The 25,614-nt window shown below is 43.3% G+C and overlaps 1 protein-coding gene across 1 annotated transcript in view; it reads left to right on the forward strand.

Annotated features, from left to right (window-relative positions):
* TAOK1 (TAO kinase 1) overlaps positions 1 to 25,614 on the forward strand; it is a 64,967-nt gene that overhangs the window by 12,592 nt on the left and 26,761 nt on the right. The window contains exons 2-6 of the mRNA XM_084299493.1: positions 15,826 to 16,052; positions 19,804 to 19,875; positions 22,794 to 22,895; positions 24,560 to 24,605; positions 25,502 to 25,598. Coding sequence (XP_084155619.1) covers positions 15,921 to 16,052; positions 19,804 to 19,875; positions 22,794 to 22,895; positions 24,560 to 24,605; positions 25,502 to 25,598 — 449 coding nt within the window. The 5' untranslated portion in view covers positions 15,826 to 15,920. The remainder of the gene's footprint in view (positions 1 to 15,825; positions 16,053 to 19,803; positions 19,876 to 22,793; positions 22,896 to 24,559; positions 24,606 to 25,501; positions 25,599 to 25,614) is intronic.

Raw genomic sequence — 25,614 nt, forward strand, 5'->3', positions numbered from 1 at the left:
AGATTGTGGAGATTGGAATGTTATTTATCCCTATGAAAGGTGCAGTGCAGACTGCAATAGTGCAAAAATTTCTTTCCTTATTCTGCTGTTACACCCTATTAGTGCCCTTCAGAGGCAGCCCCCAGGCGTAAGGAGCACTTTCTCTGTGCCCATTTAGGTAGTTGGCTGCTTTGATGAAACTGCCAGAAGGATATGAAGGTGTTGTTGTTGTTTATTTTTGTGATGTGGGTGCTTGTCTCTTGAAAGCCAAATAACAAGAAAGGAATTCACTAACATCTGCCTCTAAACAGCTCCTGCAGCAGAGACAACCTTCAGCCACCACGTTCTCTGGTCGTATACAGGCTGCCAGGCTCAAGTGAAAAGATGCTAGCCATCCTAATTCATTCAGTGAGTTATTCAGTGAGTTACCCATTCTTCTGCAAAGCTGTAGCACAGAATCAGGTAAATATATAATGCCGTTCCTTGTTTTAATAAGCTGGGCACTGGATGAAACGTTGAAAAAAACAAATGAAACGACCCAGAACCTGTTCATTTAGCAGTTGGCATAAGGAACTGGACATCAGACCTTTCTGGTTGTGCTGTGAACTTGTGTGATTGTAGGTCACCTCTTATTCACATGCCTTACATCTTGTTTGTAAGGTAAGAATGCTTATTGCAACTCTGCCGAGCACCCAGCAGATATCAGGTGCTTTTTAAGCGTCTATAATGCAAGTCTTATTCTGATGTTCCATTGCAATTTTGCCAATTGAATAATACCTCCTTAGGATAAAGTGCTGCAGAAGAAAAGGACAGGAGAAGGAGCAGTGTTTGCACCAGAGTTCGGACCTATGTAAGACAATAAATGCCAAAGACCTGTGAATGGAGATACCGTAGGTGTGGTCCTGCTGCACTGACACGGTTGGTTGATGTTAGTCATGCAAAGCCTCATTCTTCCTCATTCTGCAGGCTGCAAAACAATAGATCTGGGTTGTGATCTGCTTGCTTCAAGCTGTGGTGGTGATATGTTTGAATACGGTCGGCTAATAACGTTCCAGCTTCAGAATGAATCGTCTTTATTTCAGAGTTATGGCTTAATTTTACTTTTAACCAACAATTAAAAACCATCAACCGCAGTGCAAACCATCGTTTCCATCCCAAAAGGCAAGCCTCTTTGTTAAAGCTCTCAGTGTTCACCAGGACTAAATTTCTAATATATAAAATTCTAATATATTTGTAATATTGTTTCTCAGTATGAAATATCTGTTATGGTAAAATTTAAATACGGATAGCAATGATTAATTAAGCTGGACTTTAGGTAACAGCTGGTCTTCTCTAGCATAACTCCATCAATTCCATCACAGCATTTTTCACTTACTGTGAGGCAGAAAAATCTAATTTTCTTAAAAAGTAAGGACTACTTCACTGCAGCCGTAGCTGACTGTAAGGCAGATCCTTCCGTAATCGTAAGGAACCTGGACAGAAATGGTGACAGTACTGAACTCTAATGCAGCCAGCTTCTCTTATTTTTAAGGAGTGTTCACCAAACTCTCCAGGGATATAGGAGGGTCTCTGGGAGCTGTCATGTGGGAAAAGTGTAGTGTTTTGTGTGAACTCAGGCCCATCTGCTAAAACAAAAGTGGAGAAAGAATGCAAAGACCTGGTTCTAGGAGAAAAACAAAACCAAACCACATCAGGGGATGTCTTTTTGGAAACTTCCAACATCCCACTGCTCTCCTGGGGCTGTTCCTGGGCTGTCTTTGTCCCCTGATGCTTTACTTCTTCCGTATCTTCCCAGACCCAGCCCTTTTGTGGTGTATCAGTGGACAGTGGTGAGGAAGCCCTGCTGACCACACAGCTTAATCCTGCTCAGGCTGCATGGAGCGGTTACAGCTCTGGGCAATGGCTCCTTTGTCATCTTCAGCCTCCGTACTTCACACGATGGTGTGATTGTGTCTCTGAGTTGTGTGGTTCGGCTTTGGCCAAGCCACTGCCTCGAGATCAAAGACTCTTCACAAGAGCCACGACTGCCAGCTAGCAAAGCGCAGGCTTCGAGCTCAGTCCTGCCAGTACTGAGCGCTTAAGGAGGGGTATGAGATTATTTTAATTGGCTTTTCCTTTGCATTGCTGTTCCTTTACTGCATCTCTCAAAGGTCAGCCTCAGAAAAGTCACCTGTTGGCAGCTCCCTGCTCATGCCAAAGCTGAGGCCGGAGTCCTTGAAGCAGGCAGGACAGCCTTGTTCCAGAGAGCCGACGTGAGAGCAGGGTCCACCATATTTCAATTAATCTTTTATTTAAAGGCACAGAAAATAGTCTTCTCCATCAACTCAATCAAATTTTGGTCACCTCAACTAAAGAAGAGGAGTGGAAGTGGTCGCTGATTTTTTTTTTTCATTCATTTGCTTTTGTGAATGATAGCTGAGAACAGCTGGATTAAGCAGCTTTGTGTGCGAGCGCACAAAGAACCTGTGAAATATAAAAGTGTTTGGATCTGTGCTGCTGGAATAGACCAATTTCTGATTACAGCTTTCTGTCAAATTTAGGATGGATGCGTTCCTACTGTAGCTGAAATTGCCTTTCCAGCCTTAAAATACTTTAATGCTTACTAGGTACATTCAAGGAACTTAAGCACTTTTCTTCTCACTTCAGTCCAGAAGAAAGTGCAGCATTTCTTGCTTGGGAGCAGAAGACTTGGTGTACAGGAGGAAGGTTTTGGAAGTATTTCCAGAGTAACATGCATGGAATGGAGCTTGAGCATTAAAACCTGCTCTGTGGACCTTGTTTCCGAGTTGTTCCAAGTATTCCTTCAGGTGCAGTGACACTGCCAAAACAAGGAAAGAGCCAGCTAGCTTTTTTTAAAGCAGGCTTTTGGAGAAAAGATGTACTTGTTTACCTTCGGTGTGTGTGCAATGGCAACTGAACCTGTCTTTCTGGCGGGGAGGCAGTTAAGCAACAGGGTGCCTAAGCCCATGGGTTGATGGACATTTTAGGAAGCCCTCTGTGAGGTGAGTTCTGATACATTTCCTGGGCATATTCTGCTGGAAGTCGCTCCTCTCCTCAGCTTTACAGAGCCTGCAGGTACTGGGATCGAACGGACCCGTAGCACTTGAGCACTCCGTGGATGTATCTCCTTCCTGGTGGCACACAGACATCACAAGGATGCAGGCGGGTAAAACGCACAGCTCAATTTTTATATAAGCTCATCAGCACGGAGACTCCTTGCGTTTGCAAACCCGCTGCTGCTTAGCGAGGCCCACGGGGCGCTCCCGGAGCATGCGGGGCGGTAGCAGCAGCGGTGCAAAGCAGCACCGGGCGCTGCGTGGGCAGCTCAGAGCTGCTGGTGCTGGCCAGGCCCAGGGCTGCAGGGCTCAGGAGGACTTTTCCCCTGCAGCAGAGGCTCTCGTTTCCGTTTCCTAGACTGTCGGGAATCTCTGTCCTGCGCGCGGTGAATCATTCCTGGATAGCACCCAGGCAGCGTGGAGGAGGAAGGCGCCTGGTGTGAATGCAGGAGGTATAAAAGTCAGATGAGAGAGGGGAAATCAGAAGTGTAGTGAGGGACTGCAGAGGGATCAGAGAGGGTTGAACCACGTCTGATGGAGAAATGGAGCCGGAGGTTTGCAGAAGAGGTGACTGGGGAGGTGGGGAGGGAAGGCAGCGAGCGGAGGTCGGTTGGCAAGGGGGGTGGCAGGCTCAGTTCTGACACCTTCTAATTCTGGAGCGCTTGCCTTTGTAACCTTAATCATTTTGTTCTAATACACTAGATACAAAAATTACATTATATGTTCTGAGGAATTTGGTTACTATGGCAATGGGTATAGAAGTACATAAGAGATAAGATGTCAGCAATCAGAACAGCTGTAATTCAGCACACAAACCCGTGACTGCCTGAATTTGGGGAAGCAGGCCGCTGCAAACTTCTGCTTCGATCTCGTGTTTTATTGCCGGCACGTCTGTTCCCGTGTGAAAGTGACGTCAGGGCTTCTACAAGAAATCTTTCATTTTTTTTTTTTTTTCAGGAATTTCGGCAGCCGTGCCCGAAATTTCTGGGTAAACAAACCACATACCTCCCTCTGTGCCAGGGGAGGGAGGTCTCTGTCTTCCCACCCAGCCTCTGCATGCACAGAGCGTTTTGCAGACCCGGGGACAAGTTAAAAGAGTGGCTGTCCTCGTGTGGAAAATAAATGGGACTGTACAAAGTGCATGGTCATGAGTAACAAGAAATATCCCGTATAAAACTGGTTCATCAGTTAGAAATGGAAGGATGCGAAAGTCTTGAGTATATCCTTTGGTAAGATGCTGATTGTAAAATGGAGTGCTGTGTGGCTGGGAAATACGCAGATGTGGAGAATTTTGATGTTTAAAAAAATGCTTAGTTTGGGACAGATGTGTGGAAGGACTGCTGGGATGGTCTGGGAAGTGGCTGTGTTGTAAGGGGAGGCAGAACTGGCCTGCTTTTCTGAGCTGGCAGGCTAAGGAGACAGTGCATGTCTGTGCTTGCCCTTATCCCTCAGTATTGATAAGGGAAAAGAACTGCTGAAGCTTTGAATACAGCACAGGAAAAGGAGTAAATCAGTGTAAGCTGGCACATAATAAATACAAACTGTAAATCGCTCCTAATCGGTTATTAAATTGATTCCTAATCAAATAGGAATGGGGTCTGGAGCAGCCTTGTAGTCAGGGTCGTGGCTTTAAGAAGTCCTCAGGGAGCTGGCCATCGGTTGCTAACTGGATTCTGCTGTAGAGTCGCTTAAAATAGCAGGTACAGGACTTGAGAAGACCTTCAGCCCTATGATCCAGCTATCCAATGGATCATATTCTGTCTGAGCCACCGGCACCCAAATCGTTGTGTGTATTAGTTAAGAAAAACATTTTCCCCTGTGAAACTGAATAAAACTCATTAAATTAAAAGGGTATGCTCGTTATCTTAATAGGCACTGAAAGCTGCTTTTTTGTTAGTGGAAGAGAAGTAGCCTAGGCCTCGTAGAACTTGCAGGAGAAGCATTGCCTCAGCTAGGTAAAATCGTGAAAAGGATGTTCTTTGTTGGCGTTTTATTTCGGTTTTAGGTTGTTTGACTAATCCTCTTGCTGTGTGCTATTTAAAAAGTTTTCCTGCTCAGTCATGTGAGGACAGGGAGAATAAATACTCAGCTTGAGCTGGAGCAAAACGGGACCGGTCCCCATTACCCTGGGGGATTCCAGCAGGGACGGAGGTGTTGGGCTCCGGGTGCTCGGCGAGGGTCCTCCACTGGCTGCAGAGGATGTGGCAGAACAAACTGCACGGCTGCAGGAGGTTGCAAAGTGTCCTGATGCCGAAATACGTCCTACCTTCTTGAACCTGCTTGAAGTTGCAAAGTGGAGCAAGAAGCTTATATATGCATGTGTGTGTGTGTTATATCTGCATATGTGTGCTCCTTATACGTGTATCCTGCTGAACTCCTAATGCCCTGTGGCTGTGCTCCGTTAGATTGCTCCCTCCTTCATGAAGAACAGAACAGCCTCCCACTGGTAATCTGTTTTTAAAAAAGCTTTGCAGCATTTACTAAGTAATGAAGATCCATCGTGTCCGTGCGTGTTACTGGAACCTAGCGAGATAATTTCTCATTATTTGCGTGCGGCCTTTCGATAAACCTCTCCTCTGGATGTGATGCTAGTGGTATATTTTATAACCTCCCGTGTTAAACAAAATTGACCTTTTTCATAACAAAGTGTGTTGATGAAATGTTTGTGTCTCGTCCTGCCTTCTGTCTCTGGCAGTGGGGAACGATTAGGTGCTCCAGCAGAGCCAGGAGCATTCAGAAATACCTCACCTGACCTGTCTGGGGATGCTCTTACGCGTGTAAACGTCTCGATTAAAAACCAGTGTTTATATCTCTTGGACTCAGTACCTCTGCAGTATTTTCTGCAGGTTAATTTTGGTCTTTATAGCTTGGTTGGTTGAATTCCTTCACCGTTATAAATACGCTGCTCTTACATTTTATGGACGGTCCCCTTGCTCTTGAAGTGTGAGCATTTACATGACTTTCTTATGTGTCATTTTTAACTTTTACACCTTTTCTCATGGAGTTTAGTTTGTCTTCTTGGACATTTATGATTTCGTACTTCTGAAGCCTTATTGTACTGTACTTTGATTTTATTGCGAGTAGATTTGAGTGGGGAATAATAGCCAGGAGCAGACCATGGCAGAGATTTTCTTAATGATTTTTATCAGAAATTCTAGATTATTTTTGTAGTTGATTTTTCTTCTTTTTCTTTTTTTCTTTCTTTTCTTTTTTTTTTTTTTTTTTCTTAATTTGACATTGTCTTCACGTAATTGTGCAATTATTTTCATTGAGCTGTCTGCCCAAGGCTCATTTCTTGTGAGTTATGTTTAGTTTGGGAGTAGGGGTGTGCTTGATCACTCATTACTTTGGGAGCTTTCATCTCTTGTTTTGTTGCTCGTTCACATTATTTTTTTATGGTTCTTGTATCATTTTTGGTGCTGTCAACTGCCCTAAATAAAACTCGTGTTCTTTTCCTCTCTGATTTGAGACCTTAACTGCAAATATTTTGCAGGTTCTGCACAGTACCTGTGGTTGCTCAGGGGCTGCAAGGCCCTTTTCCCTTGGAGCGTTTCATCATCTATCTGATCTCTTGCTTTTTTCAGAGCTTTCTATCAGTATTTCAGCTCTCAGTCCAGAGGTGGTTTGGTTTCTACCTACGACAAACCAATGCTCAGAATAATTCTGTGTACCAGGCTTCGCTCAGTACTTCTTGAAGACCCTTCCCTGTTCTGTTACGTGAATGACAAATAGTCTAACTGCTTGGCTTGTTAGTTCTTGGGGTCACCCCAAGATCAGGATGTTATTTCCCCCAAATATTCAGTCAATTCTGTTCGGTTTGGTGTGTGCTGCCCTGGAGCAGGAGCTGTTGCAAGGAGCTGACGTTGTTCTGGAGTTATTGAAGTAACTCCTGGGACAGTTGCTCATCTTTGTAGCTCAGTGATGTTTAATTTCCAGATTTATTGAGTGACCAGCTTGCTTGATGTATGATCTGTGATACCTGCTCTTCTCACAGAGCCAAGTCATCACGATTTTGTGAGTAATTTGGCTTCCTCGCTGTCCCCTCGCCCTCCAGCCCGGCAGCAGAGTGGATGGGCGACTGCCCAGGGCCCCTGGCTGATGTGGGTTTGGTTGTGTTGTTCCATTTGCTGGATTGCTTTTATTTTATTTTATTTATTTATTTTTTACAAGACAGTTCCCACAGAATCTTCCAGTTCTCTCTTGGATTTCTCTGTTCAATTTAATTTCAATCCCAGATCCTTGCTGCTGGCTTCAGTGTCCCCAGGTTTCTGCTTGCTCAGGGAAGATTTGGAGCTGTGTCCCACTGAATTCAATCGTGTGCATGGTTTAAATGTTTTCCTGTTCTTACTGGTCAGAAAGACTTCAAATTGCTTCCTTTCAGGCCTCCTTTCTGAAACTGGGTATGATACTGAAACTTTTTAATTACTTCTTTTCTCAAGGGTAATTGCCTATATTGTGGGCTTCAGTGGCTTATTTCTGAGTCTGAGTCCAAAACAGCTAATTTGCTTGTTTACTGTATTCCTTGTTCTGAGGCAGAATTGGTTTAGGGGTCAAGAAAGGGTTTCTTAAAGCTCCAGTCCCATTAGGACATCTGGCTCTAGTTTCTTTTATGGGCAGCTGGAGTTTCCCAGTATTTTTCCCTCTGGACCTGATGGACTCCCATCAGCTGGCTGCTCACCAACCTTCTCCTGGCCGCTGAGCAGCATCTCCTGTGCTACAGCCGTCAAACCTCACACTCCTCAATCACTGTAGTGCCAGCTGAGAGAGGTGGGCACGAGCTGCCTGCAGGTGATTCAGTGCAGAACACGTTTTGGTGCGATGCTTCACCAAGTAAAGGTAAGTAGCTGGCAGAACTTAATGAACTGCTAAAGAAGGTGGCAGAAGATTTCATTTTTTTCCAGTTGTCTTCCTCATAGCTTTGCTAGCCTAAGGAATTGCTAAATTTAGAGCTGACCTTCATAATAAATATACCAGGACTATCACAAGCAAAGGGATTCAGGAGATGTTAGTGCTGGCTATGCCAGGGTATGGTTAGCGCTTCCTGGAGTACCTGACATTGGTCCTTGGGAAGCAAACATTGGCCATTTTTCAGCTTTTGTGTAGGCCTAACTTGATCCAATTGAATGTTTTTGCTTTAATAAGGAGGAAAAAATACAAGATGCTTTCTGGTATTAATGTTTCTTTCAACTGCATCACTAAGGTGTTTTCTTTGTGTTGTTTAAGCCGCAAGATCAGTGACAGATTTTGTGTTTCTTGGGTGAGTGACGCTGCAGAAATTGCCAGTTAACAAAAGCAATATTTCCAAGATTGCTGATAGTGTTAGGTGTACTCGTGTTTGTTTATAACTGGCATGTGTAACTGTTGTGAAAATAGATTCAGTTTCTTTGGAGTGTCTGTCTTTAGCACGGGAACAGGCTTACCTAGATAATTATCTTTTCTGACTATTTTAAGTAATAGAAATACAGAACACAAAACAAAATGGAAAGCACAGGGTAATTGTTGCTTTGGTAATCGCTGCTGGCTTACTGCTGGTGCAGATCATCCTAATAAACACTTACACCCAACCCAGAAGACGATCCTGAGCTATGGGAAACTTAACTTTCTGACTTTTGCTTGTGACATTCCTGGAAAGTAAACATCCAAGCAGAACAGCTCAACTGGATCAGAAAGTGTGCTGGGGTAAGTAATTCAGGGAGTTATGATGGACGTTTTAGTGTCAGAATCTTGAGAGGAAATCAAAGTAAGCCGCACAGTGTACAAGTGCATGTATAAGGCAAATGCAAGCAGTACTCCAAGATAAAAGTATCTTCCTGAGGCTATTCTGTGAAGAAGTATAATACAAGAAAAAAATACAGGTAGCGAAGCAGAGAAAGAAAGGAGAAAAAAAAATCTGCAAAGAGGTTTTTCCAGGAGAGAACCATTCCTCAAAAATCTTTTTTAAAGTAGAAAAAGGAATCTTACAGGAGTGATAGGCTTGCTTTGTCAGAAGAAGAAGAATCTATCATGTTGGGGAAGAAAAGGCTGTTTGAACGTGGCTGCTCACACAGACAAAAAGCTGCCAGAATTCACCACAATACCCAGCTACAAATTCTTCTTACCCTTATAATCTTTTCCTTCTACAAATACATACGGACGGGAATGCAGAAGGTATAAAGGGGCCAGCGTTTTATGACCGTTCTTTGCTGTAAACTTCTGCTGCAAAGGAGGACCTCAGATCACTCGCAGTGAGCAGCGCTCGTGGTACCCAGGTGCATGTGGGGTTGTAGAGCTTTGTGGAGGCTGTGAGATCTCACCTGCTTCGGCCCTTGGCAGACACACTCTTGTCTTTTCACTTCTACAATATGTATTTTCAAGTACAAGCTCGAGACTGAGGTGCCAGTGCAGAGAACAGTGTTGCAGTGGGGCTTTCCATGGTCCACAGTTACTGCCTGCATTCCCGTTTCCTCAGCCCATTCCCACGTGTCTTTGTTTTGCCTGTGGTTGGCATAATTTTCAGGGTGGTTCCTTCTTTAATCAATTTAGTGACAACATTTTGGATGTGTTTTTTTTTCCCCTGAATGTTGAACACCTTCCTGACAGTCTCTGATACAGCGCCGTCCATCTGCACCTCCATTTTCCTTAATGGCAGGTGGTCCTGGTGGAGAACAAGCAATCCAAAACCAATGATTTTAGAATCATGGATCAGAAGGGCAAGTTCATGACATTGTCAGCATTTTTTCATCTCAGCAGCAGCTCGCTACTAAACAGCAGAAGGCAGTCAGCAGGATCCCAGGGAAGATGTTCCTCAGTGCCTCTTGCCCCTCTTCCAGGGCACGGGAGGAGCAAAATGCCACTTGCTGCATCTCCAGGTTTTTCTTGTTTCATTTCGGGGATTTTTTTTTTTTTCTCCTTAATTACCACTCTAGGAAGACTTCCAAATTGCAGAACTAGAAGGAGAAGCATGTTGTTAGCTTGATGGGAAAGGCTTACCCAAGTACGCAAGCACTCTGCGGTGTGTGGTTTCACATGAATCGAGTGCTAAAATCAGTCATTTTGTGAGGCTTGGAGATGCTGATAGGCTTTCCGCTGTGAGAGTCACCTAGAATGCACCTGTTTTGATACCATCTGCCACGGCGTAATCGAGCACGGACAGGAAACTGATTTTTAGCTGCTCAAGGAAATGGTCTTTTTCTGCAGTGAGCAGAGAATAACTTGTTTTCCACATTGAGCCACTGGAGATGTTCTCCACTTTTATCAGAACAGGAAAAAAAGAGTAGACTGGGTGAGCCAGAGCCAGTGTTGAGAGATGTTTTAAGGAACATCCACAGCACTTGGTGACTTGGCAGGACTTCTTATTTTTCTTTTTTTTAAATCAGGTAACAGGTATATTGTTTGGGCAAGCTTGCTGGAAGGAGGAATTGCGTCCCATGTCTTGGAGGGGTAGGTGCCAAAGCAGCACAAACCATTTCTATCTCCTGCCTCAGACACTACATACGCTGTTCATCGTGCTGCCTTCTCTTTGCATGCACCGTGGCCTCATTTTGCAGTGCTGTAGAAGTTTTGCTGTCAGCCTCCTGGGCTCGGCAGTGGAGTCTTACTGAAGTGATGCCTGGGCTTACGTAGTTGTGAACCAGGAGAGCCTCTTTGGCAGCTCAACTGGGAGTCAGAGAAGAAACTTCCTCTACCTGCTGGGCAACTCCTTTCTTCAAAGTCCAGCTGAGGTTTGCCCTGTGCGGTGTGTGAGCAGACAGCTCCCACGTGCTGTGTATCTGGTTGGGATGCTGTGTGGTTCGTATTTAGGAAATTGCCTGAAAATGCATAAATAGCGACTGCTGCACGTTTTGTGTACAGTCAGCAACTTGCTTTCTATAATGTAGCTTTTTTTTTTTTTTTTTTTAACCTTATTTGTTTCTATTCAGACTGTATTTAAAAATGTTTTGTCTGCTCCTTTAAAAAATATAAAATCCTGGGACTGTAAGTCAAGGCTTCAGTGCTGTACTGAAAGCGAACAGAAATTTCCGAGTCAGTATTTTAAGCATTCTTACCATCTAACTCTTGCTTTAGGATAAATTGTAAGTAAAAGAAAAAAAAAAAATCAAAGTCAGTTCTTTCAATAGTTCCAGTTTACCATATTTATGAAAGTGGTGGAAATTTTTAGTGTCAGCTGGAAGCCATTCAGGAAAATTTTAATAGTGTGTTGAGTGGATAATTTAATCTCGGCTTCATACACTCCCTGGATCTGACCCATATGCAAGTGAGAGAAAATCCTTTTTCCCTCCTGACAGTGGCATGATGCACTCGTTGCCCATCTATTTGATGCTTTTGCATTAGGTCCTAGTAGAGGAAATGACTCCAAAATTTAGCAAGTGTTTGCGCTGCATGCGATGGAGATGCTTAAAGGAATAAAAACTAAATACCAGTTTCCAAATGGTGGTGGTGGGCTGTGTGTTTGTTCCCCCAGTTCCGTGGCTTTGATTAAGGAGGATATCAGAGGGTTGGTGTGTTTGTGCTGGATATTTTATTCTCCTTATTGTCTGCTGACAGAGTGCAGCCCTAAAAATCACAGGTAGTGGCCTCCTGAACAGGTCTTTAAGCCTGATGCACACATTATCAGGGAGACCTACCTAGTGTACCTACACTTGATGTTAAGGATAAGTTTTTATTAGTTTTGCTGTCCGAAGTGTATCGTGTGGTAGATGACTGTAATGTGAAGCAAGATTTACATCTCAAACAGCAAATAATTGCTTGTTTGTAGGTCAGTGATGGAGGAAAGCATTCCTCTTGTCCTCGTTAGCCATCGCCGGAGCCCTTGCAGTGTGCCCCTGGTACCCAGCGAGATGGAGAGAGGCAGGGTGGTGGGCTGCCTTACCATGCAGAAATCTGCTCACTGCTTTCATTTCAAGCTCCCGAGGTGTTTCTTTAACCCCAGTTATAATATTCCTACTTAGAGAAGCCGAAGGATGTTGAATATGTTGGTTCTTTGAAACTTCATTTGTAGGGACAGCGCGTGCTGCTTTTTAATGCTAATATCCTACAAGCCACCCTGTGCATTAGCTGTCACGTTTGGGTCTCCACGAACTTTTGAACCATCTGAAGGAACTGGAAGTGCTTTGAGGCACTGGTGCTTCGTGTAGCCAGGTGCCTGTGGTCATCATCATGGCTGGGTTTGGATGGGAGACTGAGGAGTTGCAGGGCAGGTAGGTGGAAGTCTCGGTGAGTAGGCTTGTCTCTCGTTGGCAGCACAGACCCGGTGCCTTGATTTATTAATGGGAACAGCTCCTTGGGGTGCTGTAGGACGGGTGTTTGGGTGCAGCATGGACAGGAGTAGCCTGACCAGCCTCACTAAATGTGCACCCAGCATTATTTCTCCTAATTTCTCTAGAGTTTCTGTAGTGCAATGCTTCAAGAGGCACATAAATACAGCAGAGCAGTGCTCGTGCTCTGCAGGATCCCGGGGGGACTTAGTCACAGGGCTGGGTCCGGCTCGAGCAGGGGATGGCCCGGCAGACGGGAGGCAGAGGTCCCAAGGAACAGGTCTTACCCCTTCTGCACCTTCCAGCTTCCTTGGGGCCGCGGGTCAAGGCGTGCGTGTGCTTTTAGCCTGGCCACGATTACAGGGAACGCGACGCCTTATTCACGGCCTGCTGTGGATGCGTGCACGCAGCTTCTGCTAATTGGCAGTTGTTCAGATGAAAGTAATTTGATAAAAGTATCTTGGCCTGTAATCAGTGCCATTAGTACTAGTAATGGTAGCCAGCCAGTCAATCTAGTTCGGTCCAATACGTGAAAATAGAGCTGGTCTGGACTTGTGCTTTGCTCCAGCCGTGGTTTGTTTTGAGTCCTTTTTGCCTCCTCCAGCATCTGGGTGGTTACGAGTGGAACCAGTCGCAGTAGGGATCGTGGTGTTGTACGCCGTGAGATGTTTTTTCTGTCCCTTCATTTGGGTACGAGTACCAACGGGGCAGAGCAGGGGGCTTCACCTCACTGCAGCACACACACCAAATGCCCCCTGGGCGGCAGGGAGCGGTGCAGGCACCCAGGGCACCCATCTGTCGGCCTCCAGACCTCCACCACCACCATGAGGCGACTGGTCCTGTCCACTGGGAGCAACTGGGTGTAATGGGAGGGCTGCACCGACCCTGGAGCTGCAGCAAAGAGAGAGCCCGGGTGGAAGAATGTGAAATATGTAACTGCGACCTGACTGTCATTTAGAAACCAGCTGCTTGGCGGTCTATAATTTAATTTTCGGTGCAGTTTAGATGCAGTTTCATTTTTATTTTTTTTTCTTAAGGTTCATCTGTGTTTTCAATACATTTACAATAAGGTGATGGCCACATCGCATGGTCGTAGACCTAACATCCATTCCCCAAAGCGTTCAGGTCTTGTTTCTGCACGAGGGGGCTGAGTGTGTCGGCTGCTGGACCGGCCGAGCTGTGGCAAGCCGGGCATGTTGTCTGGGCAAAAAGATATCTGGGGAGCTTTGGTGTTCTCACATCGTTAAAAACAGGAGCACTGCAGGCAGCTTTCTTAAGGATGGACTTTACACCGATGCATTTTATTGATCCGTGTGAGCAGGAAGGATGACAAGCAGAGTGCCACAAATCCTCCTGCACCTACTCTCTTCAAGTTCTTAATACCCGCTGGTTTTACCCTCGCACATCTCCAAGCAGCAGTTACTTCTAAGAACAGGGATAAGGACATCTGCCCTGATGCTCGCAGGACTTGGAGCTCGCCCCAGTGGGCCCAGCCTGGCCCCTGGGTGCCGGCTGGGAGGAAGGCTGAGCGGAGGCTGCGAGGGGTCCTGGCCGTGTGTGTGCAGGGCTTTCTCCTCCGCTGGCTCGTGTGCCTGCTGGCCATATTAGCAGGTTTATCCAAGCCTAGCCCCTCTGACTAACAGATGTAGGGAAAAGGGCATTCTGGGATCGCAGCAGTTGCTTTTGAACAACAATGTCCTTTTTGTAAGAATCCGATGCTTCTTAAAAGATGGAACATGACATCATTACCGTCGATCCAAGAAGCATTCCTTCAATAACACTGAGTGTGCTCTGGTTATCAGCTCCCTTCCCCCAGCCCCTTTCTCTCCCTCCTCTGACTGATGCTTTTTGTCTATTGTTTCGGCCGGGGCTGTAAATGCGAAACAGTTGTCTTTCAGTGTTATGTGCTTGTTAGGGCTGGAATCAAGTGGAATATTGTTGGCTCCTTTGAAAGAAAGGCCGAAAAACAACAACAAAACCCAACTTGCCTTGCAGTCTCCAGAAACGTAGCGTGCTGCAGGTAGGGGCTGAGTCGTGGCTATCGATTTCCCTTCCCACACCGCCTGAGTTACTGCCTCCTGCAAGGGAAGGTGGGGAGGTGGCAGCCCTGTTCCTGTGCACCCTGCTCCGTCGGCTGTGTCCTGTGCTAACGGGCTGAAGGCTCCCACGACGATGCTGGCATCGATACAAAATGTGCCTGTGCACGCTCGTGAGAGGGGTACGGCAGAGCTGTGAACAGCTGCCTGGCTTCTGCATGGATTTTGTACTTGCTCCACCGCTGGGATTTCAATCCCGTTTTTTCCCTCGGCCCCCGAGAGTGGGCTAGCGTGGAAACACATCCAGGGTTATGTTATAAATCTTGTTGAATCTGCTTGGAGGAGAGCTATGAAAATGCTGGATTTCGCTTCCCTGCTCTGCCTTCTCTCTCCCACGCATGTCTTCAGGAGGAAAGCTGGAGAACCTTGCAGTTACAGCTAGGTACGTCTTGGCTGTCTCTCGCACGATCGTGCGCTCCTTGTAGCCGTGCTGGCAGTTGTTTGAACTAACAAGGAGCAGGCAGTCTTTGGCACTTCCACGTGCTGCATCTGTCTAGAGGAGAGTACCACTGAGCACAAACACGCAGGGGTATGGCTTTTTCCATGTCAGAATTGCTCTGCAGGGAGGGGAAAACAAATGATTCATTGATGGTCTGGAGGCTTGGAGAAAGGTGGAGCTCTTACTGTCCTGGGAAGGAGGAGAAATGGGCAGCCATAGAGAGATTGATTCAACTCAGTGCCTTTTTTTCTGCCATAAAGATGTAAAACTTTAAGGGTAGGTTTTGAGATGTAAAATATGAATTAAAAGAAGTACAAGTCTCGACCAGATAAGGGTTGTGTGAAGGAAGGGAGCTGTGTGAGCAGCTGTTTGCCAGTGACACGGGGTTGGGTTTATTGGTGATAATTTGCGGGGAACCGAGAGGACATCCCAATCCTCGGGCTCTTCCCCTAGGATGAAAAAGCAGGCGTTTCACTCGCGATGGCTGCGTGGCTTTCACCTGTAGCTAAGAGACGGGAAGATTTGAGCACAACCTCGTGATGTGTTATGAAATGGATGGGCTCCAGGGCGCGTTTTCAGTAAATGACAGCAAAATGTAAACAGGAGAGGTTCCGTGCGTCCCTAACGGGGTCTGAACATGCAGTTGTGGTCCACTTTAGGAAGTCCACCAGGAATTTAATGGCATGTGTAACTCTTCAGGGAGGGGATATCAGAGTAATACGGGCTCGCTAGCGGCAAACTGGTTATCACCGCGATTCTGCTGACCCCTGTGCAGGGGGCTGAGCAGACACTGGGGCAGGAATGCGCCTCGTTTTGTGCTTTGATTTCAAATTGTGTTCTGTAGAAATAAATACCTGACCAGTGCCTCAGTGGGACTTTGACATCCCAGCAGATAGGTTGCACTGCTTCGTGTAAGGGGGTTGCTTGCTCTGGAAGAAGTGGAGGCTGCTCCTCCGCTGCTTTGTTTCTGTGTCTTTGAGCAGAGGATAACCAGTGAAGGCTTTGCAATCTTTTTCTTGCAGTGATCCATGCTGAAGAGGCTCCATTCATACAGATGAGCCAAGGGTTGAGGCAGCACTTTAAACCCAGATAGTCGGTCGGCTAACTGCCCAGCAGGATGCCATCAACCAGCCGAGCGGGCAGCCTGAAGGACCCCGAAATTGCAGAGCTCTTCTTCAAAGAAGATCCAGAAAAGCTCTTCACAGATCTCCGAGAGATTGGCCATGGAAGCTTCGGAGCAGTTTATTTTGTAAGTAGCCTCGTGGCTCGCGAATTGTAGCTGTGTTTCCTTTTGTCTTCAAACTGTGGACAGAGATTTTTTTTGAAATTGTTGAGGAAAAGAAACTGTGAACCTTTGTATGGTGCTTGGGGAAGAAGGATTTTCTTTTATGTCTGCACGGTCTGCCTGTTCACAGGCTGACGGCATCTTTAAGGTGCTTGCAGAAAGAAAAAACGGGAGACGTGGCCCTTGTCCAGTGCTTTTAGGTTTTGTGGCAAGTAGGGATTTTTCTGCAAATCAAAAAACGTACTTTGGCTCCATCGTTTCTGATCGGCAATGCACTTCTTTTGATTTGATTGTCTCCTTGTCATCTCCTGTTCCTTGAGAGAAACAGAGTTCTCTCCCTTCGTGCATACCCCACAGGCTCCCTTAAAGACATTCTTTGTATTTGACACCTGAATGTTGGTGCTTTTGTTATCCTTGGGCCTGTCACATCCTCCTTCCCTACTGCAGGCAGGAATCCCAGTATTTATCTGTACAAAATTTACTCGATGTGAGCGTCTGGCCAGTAGTTTCTCCCAGGCTGCTTGTAGAGCTCGACTGGAGGTGGGATATTTCATGGGAACCTCATGTGCAGGTTGCCGTATGTTAACCCAAGTGCACACTGCGAGACCTTCATTAAAAAACCATTTTCCTCAGAAAACCTTTTCACGTTTATAATTACAGGAGGTGTGGCCAAACCTGCCAATGTTCCTTCAGAAAGCCATTTGTGTCAGTATTTTATGAGGTGCCTATTCATTGGTAATAATTGCAGCAGACCATGTTGGGAACCTTCCAGCACAAATTTAATGCAGCACAGATGAACTAATTAGGAAAAGCTTCTTAATTTTGTTCCCTGCTTAAAACTAGGAGCTGCCAGTGTCTGGGAACAGATCTGGAGGAGGAAATGTTTTCGAATGGAGCAGTACTCACCTGCGGCCTTTACCTCACTCATTTGCTTAAAGCGTGGCTATGAAAGGAAGGAACACAAAATCTGTCTTCCTGCTAAGTGGAAATATTATTGAAGTTTTTCAGAAATACTGTAACTTACGAAGGAATGCATGCACCACATGAGTATGCAAAGCAAGCATTCAGCTGGAGATAACCTGCAAACTGTGCTAATGTCTGTTTGGGGGACTCTATTTTTGCTAAATAAGGGAGTGTTTCCAGCAGAGAAGATAAACTGTTGTTATTTGTGTGCTACAAAGTTTTAACCTATACCAATATTGAATTATGATATCTTTTTGTTGCCAGTAATACTAAGAGCTGGAATCTGAAACTGTTCCACATGATGCTTGGTATCTCAAGCAGAAACCCAAAAGGTGGGATGGGCGGCCTGGGAGAAAAATTTAGTTTAGGTGAAATAAGCGTAAAGAAATGAGGTAGAGGGCACATGTTTTGGGTCCTTTATTATTCTGTATAGCTGGAAAAAAATAAAAAAAATCAAGTTTCTTTAACAGGATTTTGATTCTGCTAATGTAAACTATTAAATTTTATCTAATCAGTGTAATATTGGATTAGAGTAAATAACTGCTTAAAAACATATTACCAAAGTTGATGACATACTCCACCTTTTGTTTGCTCGTGCCTGGCTTGTGTCACTGCTCAGGGGCACCAGATTTTAAACCTTTGTATGGAGTTTTCAGAGGATATATGCCCCTAAATGTCTGCCATAAAGCACGCCTGGTTTGGTTGGATGAAGTCAGCTGGCCTTCTAACAACTTCATGGCTTTTGTCTAGGAACTCTCTTTTTTCCAGTTTTTCAAGATCACAAGGAAACTTAAAAACAAACAAACAAACAAACAAAAAAAAAAAAAACAAGCAAAACTGTGATTTTAACATTCACTGGGGTGTCAGCTGTGGGGTTGTCTCTCTTCAGTCCCCCTACAGCAAAGAAGGGCTCCAGGTGTTATGCAAATGCAGCCAGTGGTGGCTTGCTTGAGTTTTCTAATATTTAGCACCCAGCCACCAGTCTGCTTTCATTGCATACAGCCTGGGCCCCAAATGTTGATGATAAATAGATGTGGGAGTAATGAACAAGTAGAACAATCCAGATCCTGTCTTTCCTTTTACTGGTGATCCCCAAAAGGGGGTGATATGTTTATCTTACGTGATAATTGGCTAAGTTAACACATCAGAGAAACTGTTCTTTTTTTCTTCTTTGTTTCTGTCACATTAAACATCCTGCAATAGTGCAACAGCAACAAAAGTTTATTTTATAATTAACACGACTTTTGCTGGTTCACCTCATGGGTTTAGTTTCTTAGAAACTGCAAGTCTGGCACCTCTGAATCATTTTGGTATTGTCCTCACCCTACTCCATGTTCTGCAATGTAATAATAGCTTTCATTTGACACAGGAAACCTACTACACGGGAACACTGCAGATGGAGCAGAAGAATAACCCACTCTCTTTTGTTAGCGCTGTGCTCCTTCTGCTCCACTGTAGTATTTTGCTTGCCTGCTTTATTGCAGCTCTTCACTGGCTCAAATGTCTCAGAGATCGCCTATAATTAGCAAAGGTCTAGGAGTTAAAAATTTATTCTTCTTTGCTTAAAAAAAAAACAAACAAACATAAAACCAGACCCCCCCCTCAAACCTTAAAATATTGCAATATCAGCAGGGCTGGAGGGAGTGTCCTCTCCGACAGAAAGAAAACTAAAAATAGTGTTGGTTCCAGCATCTCATAGCTGGCTGAAATCAAGACTGACAGGGAATTCTGGGAGCCTTTTTTTTCAATGAATGACAGAATTAAAATATGACTGAAAACCCTTTTTACCAAAGGCAGAGTCCTCATACTTCATTAATCCCTGTCCGGATAGGCTGTGCTGGGTAGTACCAATACATTACAAATCAGCGTTTTCATCAGTCATCAGCGAGTTCGGCGATGCACATCACTTTGATTTATATCATTTGGCTTCGTATCCAAGCTGATGATGCTTATCAGAGAGGCTCAGAGCTACCCTCAGTGCTGTGCCACCCAAACCCTTCAGGAGTGCAGGCTGGGGTTGGGGTTGGCACCGACATCCCAGCGGGGTGAAGCGGTGCTGGGCCCTGTCCTGTAAGGGCACCTGGGCCACCCTTTGGTGCTGAATTAAACAAAACTCATCTTAGCTTGGATTGTTCATGTGTGAAAAACCACGTGCATTTATTCTGCAGTATAAACAACAATGTTATTAGGCTAAGAAAATGAAAGTCTGAGCTGGAGCCTGACGATGGGTCGCGTAGAGTGCTGCCATCTCTGTAGGATCTTTCTTCCCTCAGGACACGGCAGCTTATTTGTGAGCACTGGGAAGAAAGTCACCAGCTAGAGCAGGATCCTGTGGCATCTTCCCTTATGTTCGAGATGGAATAAGGGGGCTGAGCCTCGCTTCTGTTTTGTCTGGAATCTACCTGGGATGTGAGAGAAGCTGATTTAGAGAGGATCCATCCTGCTGGAATTGCAGCTGCTTTTATAAGCTATGATTTTTAGTTTAGGAGTGATGGCATTCAGCTCCTGCAGAGACTTGCTGAACACAGAAAATTGTTGCACCTTGTCTCACAGATTTCTCAGAGATGCAGCAGTCACACCCCTTGGAAGACATTTTAGTTTTACTCCCTATAAAAGTTTTTTAAAAAAAAAAAAAAAAGGATAAAGATTTCTCTTTGCTTCTGCCAGAGTTTACTCCCTGTGTGTGTTTGTTTTACATCCTATGGGAAATGATGATTTGAAGAAACTGATGCCTCATGTTTTCGTGTTTCAGGCACGTGATGTGCGCACCAATGAAGTGGTGGCCATCAAGAAAATGTCATATAGTGGGAAGCAGTCCAATGAGGTATGTAGAATATCCTGCGTATTAAATCTTGACCTCTGCAAATGCTTATTATGTGGGATGATTTTAATTAGCTTCAGCTACAGCAAGAGAGATCTTCCCTGTAACTGTAAAGGTGAATGGGGAGACTGTATAAACAAAACAAATTTGTTTACTGTTCACAGTGTATATCTGTCTAATCTGCTCCTGGGAAACGTCAGTAAGGCTCATTGCTTTCAGACATGAAGTGCACATTTGCAGGGCCACATAGTATGCTTGTTATGTTTGTATTCAATCTTAAAAAAAGGAGTTGTCGTTCTGCCCTTAGACATTCAATTCTGAATTCCTTTTTCCCTTACTATTACCATTTTGCTTACTGTACAAAAATTTATTAGGAATAACAGCAACGGATGCAGCAGTGAAAGATTTAGGGAGAATTTTGCATTCTACAAAGTAGTAAGGCAGAATGCATCCTTCCCTGAAATGAGTCTTGAGGAGGAGGTAAAACAAAAGCAAAAAGCAACAGTGAATGAATGAGTGTGAAAATCTGAACAGCAGCACAATCAGGGAAGAGCTGTCAGAGCTGGGGATTAAGGTAGCCCTTGCAGAGTGATCTGTAAAAGTAGGCCTCTGAGATTTAAATGTTAAATGTTTTCTTGGCCACCCTGGATGTGTGTTTTTTCTTAAGACGCTTAACAGAGATAATTGATTTTATACTTCAAGCGTTTAAGTGTTAATACGGATTCTTGAAAAGCCCAACAAGACGTGAACAGCTGATTTGGTATTTCTGGTAATGACATCTATTAAGTTAGGGTGCCATTTTTTCAGCAGAAGTATTTATTGCAAGCATATTGTTCGAGGCATTTATAGTTGAGTCCTCCCTCCATGCTCTTTATCCCAGTCTTAGAAGCAGTCTAACTGATGAGTTTGACTAACAACTCGTTGCTTTCTGTGCTGCCTTTTGTGTATTGATCATCTGCGCTACAAGGAGCTGAAGCATTGCCTCCTTTCTGTGTGTGTCTGTATGTCTATGTGTAGGAGGTAGAGGTGGCAATGTCTCCAGCACTCCTAAATTCTAGCTTCACAGTTAATTTTGCTATGCATGTTTCTATTTTGTCACTGCAGTGACTTGTTTAACTGTGTACTGATGAAAGAATAATTTGTACTTACTACTTGTCCTACTGTTTTAATTACTGTGAGCTATAAATACTCTATTCACATGAATGAAACAAACTGTGCATGCTTCAGAAATAGCTTTTGTTTGTCTTCAATGCGTATGTTTCTTTATTTTGAAGAAAGTAATAAGACCAGGATTAAAACGCTTTATATTTTACTTCTATATTTATTTGTTTTATTCAGAAGTTTGCGAAAGTTATGATCTAGTCTGTGTAAAGAGAATTCATTAAGGGCATTCTGGTATCGTTTATATTTACTTCGTTTTCTTAATAAGATTTTATAATTGGTGGGATAAATCACTCCTTAAAATAAGCACGTTTCGTTTTTAAAATAAGTTTAAAACCTTTGGAATATGTAGCACTGCGCTCCTAATGTGATCTCAGAGCTTTTTTTGCTCAGGAAATCATGAATAAGTCTTGACTAATATATCGCCTCTCTCATCCCAATATAGAAGAAGTTCGAGTGGCGCTTCCTCGCTTTGGCTTTTAGTGCTTAGTACCTCAAAGGCAACCAGGTCATCCTTGTGCTGGAATGAGAGCGTCAGTGAGAAAATTTATATTAGCGTAGCTGCACGAATGTCCTTCTCATAAAATTTCTGGTATTGAGAAGCACTTAGTCAGTGAGTTGCTACATGCTCCCTCATTTCCTTTGTGCCTCTAACCTCAACATTTTTATTGAGGAGGACTGGGGGCTTTTACATGTTTTCCAAAGCATTTGAGTCTCTGGACCCTCTGTCCATCGATGACTGCAAGCCACACACACATGAGGTATTGAGATCAACAGGGCCTGAAAAACAACCTTTGACCCTTTTGGTTACTGGGGGAGGTTTCTCTGCTTCTGATTAACTTCAGAACTGATATTCTTTCTCAAAAACATTTTCAGTGTCAACACTGTCGTGTTGACATCTGCATACTTAAATGGTTTCGGCTACTGCATTTGTTTTTTGAACATCTTTTCCAGTAGTTCTTGTTTTTACCATTGCACTTTCTAGCTTCTGCTTTTCTTGCCTGAGGATGGGTGGATGTGCTGCAAATGGAAGGACTTGGTGATTTTCTCCAAGGGAGCAATGAAAGTGTCTAAGCACATATTGGAAAATGACATTTTGCCCTCTTCTGTACTTTTAAGTTGTACTGGCAAAGTTCCCCTTATCATACACCTGAATTTTGTTTTATCTGTTTATTCTTTTACTCCTGCAAAACTGTTCCCTTATTGAAAGATAACTCATGTTAAATTGTTCCTTGTAAGGATTAAACTAGTAATGGAGAAGTGTTATCAAGAACGTAGATATTTGGCAGCTGATAAATGGAGCATCATCCAGTGCAGTGTACTTCCCAGTAGGGATAAGTCTTTATAAGAGTTAAATGAGAGATATCTGATCCTGCCAAAGGACACTTATCCACACCTTTTTCAGGTCAGGATGTATGTTTGATTTGACAGCAGAAATGGTATCCCTTAGAAAAGGATTGCTTCAGTACTTCCTCAGGTATCATGTGCTTACCTGTATATCCTATGCATACCTATAAACACAAAACATTACATCGAAGAGAGATCCTTCCCCTACATTTTAATTGATCAACTTCTTATTTTGTAGGTCAGTTGAGGAGTTAAGTAGTGAGCATCATGGTGTTGATAGAAACTTTTTTGATTTGGAATTTAAGGATGATTTCTGGCTTTTAAAATAAATAAATGACATACTAACTTGACCAAAAAAAAATAAACCAACAGTTTCATGAAGTCTTTCTGTTCCTTTTTTTTTTTTCCTACAGAAATGGCAGGATATTATTAAGGAAGTCAAGTTCCTCCAAAGAATAAAACACCCCAACAGTATAGAATACAAAGGCTGCTATTTGCGGGAACATACAGCATGGGTAAGCATCTGCTGCACTCTGCACTTCTCTTGCCTTGGTTAAGGGTGCTTTAAAATATCTCCAGGTGGCTCTCAAGAGGCACCTGAACATTTACATTGCACAGACGCAGATAAGTGTAGCCAAGGACCTTAGAGATGCTCAGCAAAACTGCATGTAGTTTTTGGAAACAAGATTTAGAAAGTTTTCCCTTTAACTTGCAGAGTCAGGTGACTGTGCTGTTATTGTGATGTGTTTAGCTTGGTGGACTGACTATTTAAAATATAAATAAAAACTGGAGAAAAAAAATATCTCCATCGCTTTTCTCACTTTAAGGAAAAGTGAGAATTTCACTGGTACTGCCTGGGAGACAAATATGTCAACTTTATTGGATATTTGAGATCACTGAACAGAACATTTGGTATGCCCCTGAGTGTTAGCGGTTCAGTACTTTACAGGTTGACTGAATGTGTTCCAGAAGTAAGTGTTCAATTGTGTTTTAATGGAATAGGCTTGAATCCCTACTGATAATTGTAAACAAAGTATGTTTTGAATTGTTAGTATTTCTGCTATCTAACTAAATGCTTCTGTTGTATATTGTTTACTTCTGCTGTTTTGTTTGTGGTGGTGGTTTTTTTTCTGCGTGTGTTTTAGTGACAAAACCAACTAGCTGTTTTTATCTCTGGCAGTCATCTCCTAACCAATTTCAGGCATTTGATTTAAACAAACAAAAAACCAAACCCTGAAACTAGATGTGGTTTATTGGACTTTGTTTGCTTAAAACTGTGTGTAGGAATAGATGCGTTTGGTTATGTAGAGGAAGCATCTTGTCAAACTAAATGTGATTTAGCACCTTTCATTGACAAGGTCTTTCTAGTATTATGGACTAAAGAAATCACATCACTGAAGCAATAGTTTAAGATGTAAGTAGTGTTCATGTATCAGCTTCAATAAATCTGTAGGACAAAGTTTTAGTGTTTTTTTTTTTGTTTTTTTTTTTAAATCTGACTGGAACAAAATCTGAAGTAAATCTCTAAATAGCCCCTTAATACTCTGACAAGCTTGTTACGTGCAGTTTAACATTTGTCTTGGGTACATTCATATAGAATAAGGTACGTAATACAATACATAACTGGCCCTGAAAATGTTCTTGCCTTCCTTAAAAGTGTTGTTGCTTGGTGTCTTACACAAGAAGGCAGTGCTAATTCCAGTGAGAGCTGCTCTTGTGTGAGGGGTCAGTGCTAGGATGGGGCTTATGTTATAAGCAATACTTGCATTGTTGTAGCTGAGCACTGCTGATTCCCAGCTAAGTTTAGCATACAATCCGTGCTAGGATTTTTGCTGGTCACTCTAAATACCATTTTATTGTTGTTTATTATAGGTTTGTTTTGCAGTACAGTAATTTGCTGCTTCTCGTGGATACAATATATTCTGGAATATTTTTTCACCCGCCTTTCTTTCTTGCATAAAAGCTATGGAGTTCTAAGCATATGGAGTTTATTAAAGGGCAGTCTGTTGTTATAAAATGTCATGCTCCTTCTCCTCCTTGCTGGACATGGGGCAGACCAATAGTCTAGGCTGCATTTTATGCACCAGTAATTATTTCTAGATTTCTGTGGGAAAATCTAGAAAATCGGCGTTTGCTATCAGAGATTTTCTAACAGCTATTTTGATTTCTTCCCATACAGCTTGTTATGGAATATTGTTTAGGATCAGCATCAGACTTACTAGAAGGTATGTCACACATGCTTACTTGCCAGAAAATCAGTAGTACAGAGGTAGGATGTTAGAGAACCATAGAATGGTTCCTGAGTACATAGTTTCCTTTGGGAGAAGAATATGTGTAGACAGTTTGGGAAATTCATATGTGAATGTGGTGTTGTTCTGTAGAATATTAATGTTCCTGGATAAGCCTAGTTTTTCTTTAGTTCATATTATTTTTAAGTAAGTTGTCAGTCATCTCCTTACTTTCTTTTGAGTTTGAGATTCTCGTGTCACGGCAGTTCAAGATTTATTTCTGAAAACCCTTGCTGTTGATCCTAATGCTTACTAACAACTGTAGGCCTATTGACCGAAATAGCACTGCAGCAGTATTAGGGTTTTACTTGATGGGATCTTTGGTTAAATGGTCGCTTTTCTGTCAGGCTTCTTGAAGTGAACTTTCTTGGAAGAAATATGTGTGTTCAGTAAGTTGCTCATCTCCTTCCCTTGCCAGAAGCATTTCAGGACAAAAGGCTGAGCTGTCTGGGAGTCACCTTTATTGCTGCAGTTTGTTTATTTGTGTCTGAATTGTCATAAAGTTCTAGGGTTTGGGAACTTAGATGGAAAATTGAGTTTCAAACATATCTGGGAGAATTGTCATCAAACTGACAAGAATGTAGTTTTCAGTTGCAAAGTAGTCTCTTGATAGTAAATAGCTGCTGTTTTACAGTGAAAGATTACATCTGATTATAGAGTATATTTTATGCTGTGAACTACTTTTAAATTGCACATTTGCTTCTCATGCTGGACCTAGTAAAATTAAGTTTTAGTATTTTCTCTGTGTTTACATTGTTAACAGTACTCACTTGCATGCTGCAAACTACATTGTTTTCTTTAATATTGAATTTCAAATAAATTCTTTCCTGAAGTTCATAAAAAGCCATTGCAAGAAGTGGAAATAGCAGCAATTACCCATGGTGCTCTCCAGGGATTAGCATACTTGCATTCTCACAATATGATCCATAGGTAAGTGGTTATACTT

The sequence above is a fragment of the Netta rufina genome (assembly GCF_964035555.1).
Source record: "Netta rufina genome assembly, chromosome: 21".
Taxonomy (NCBI): domain Eukaryota; kingdom Metazoa; phylum Chordata; class Aves; order Anseriformes; family Anatidae; genus Netta; species Netta rufina.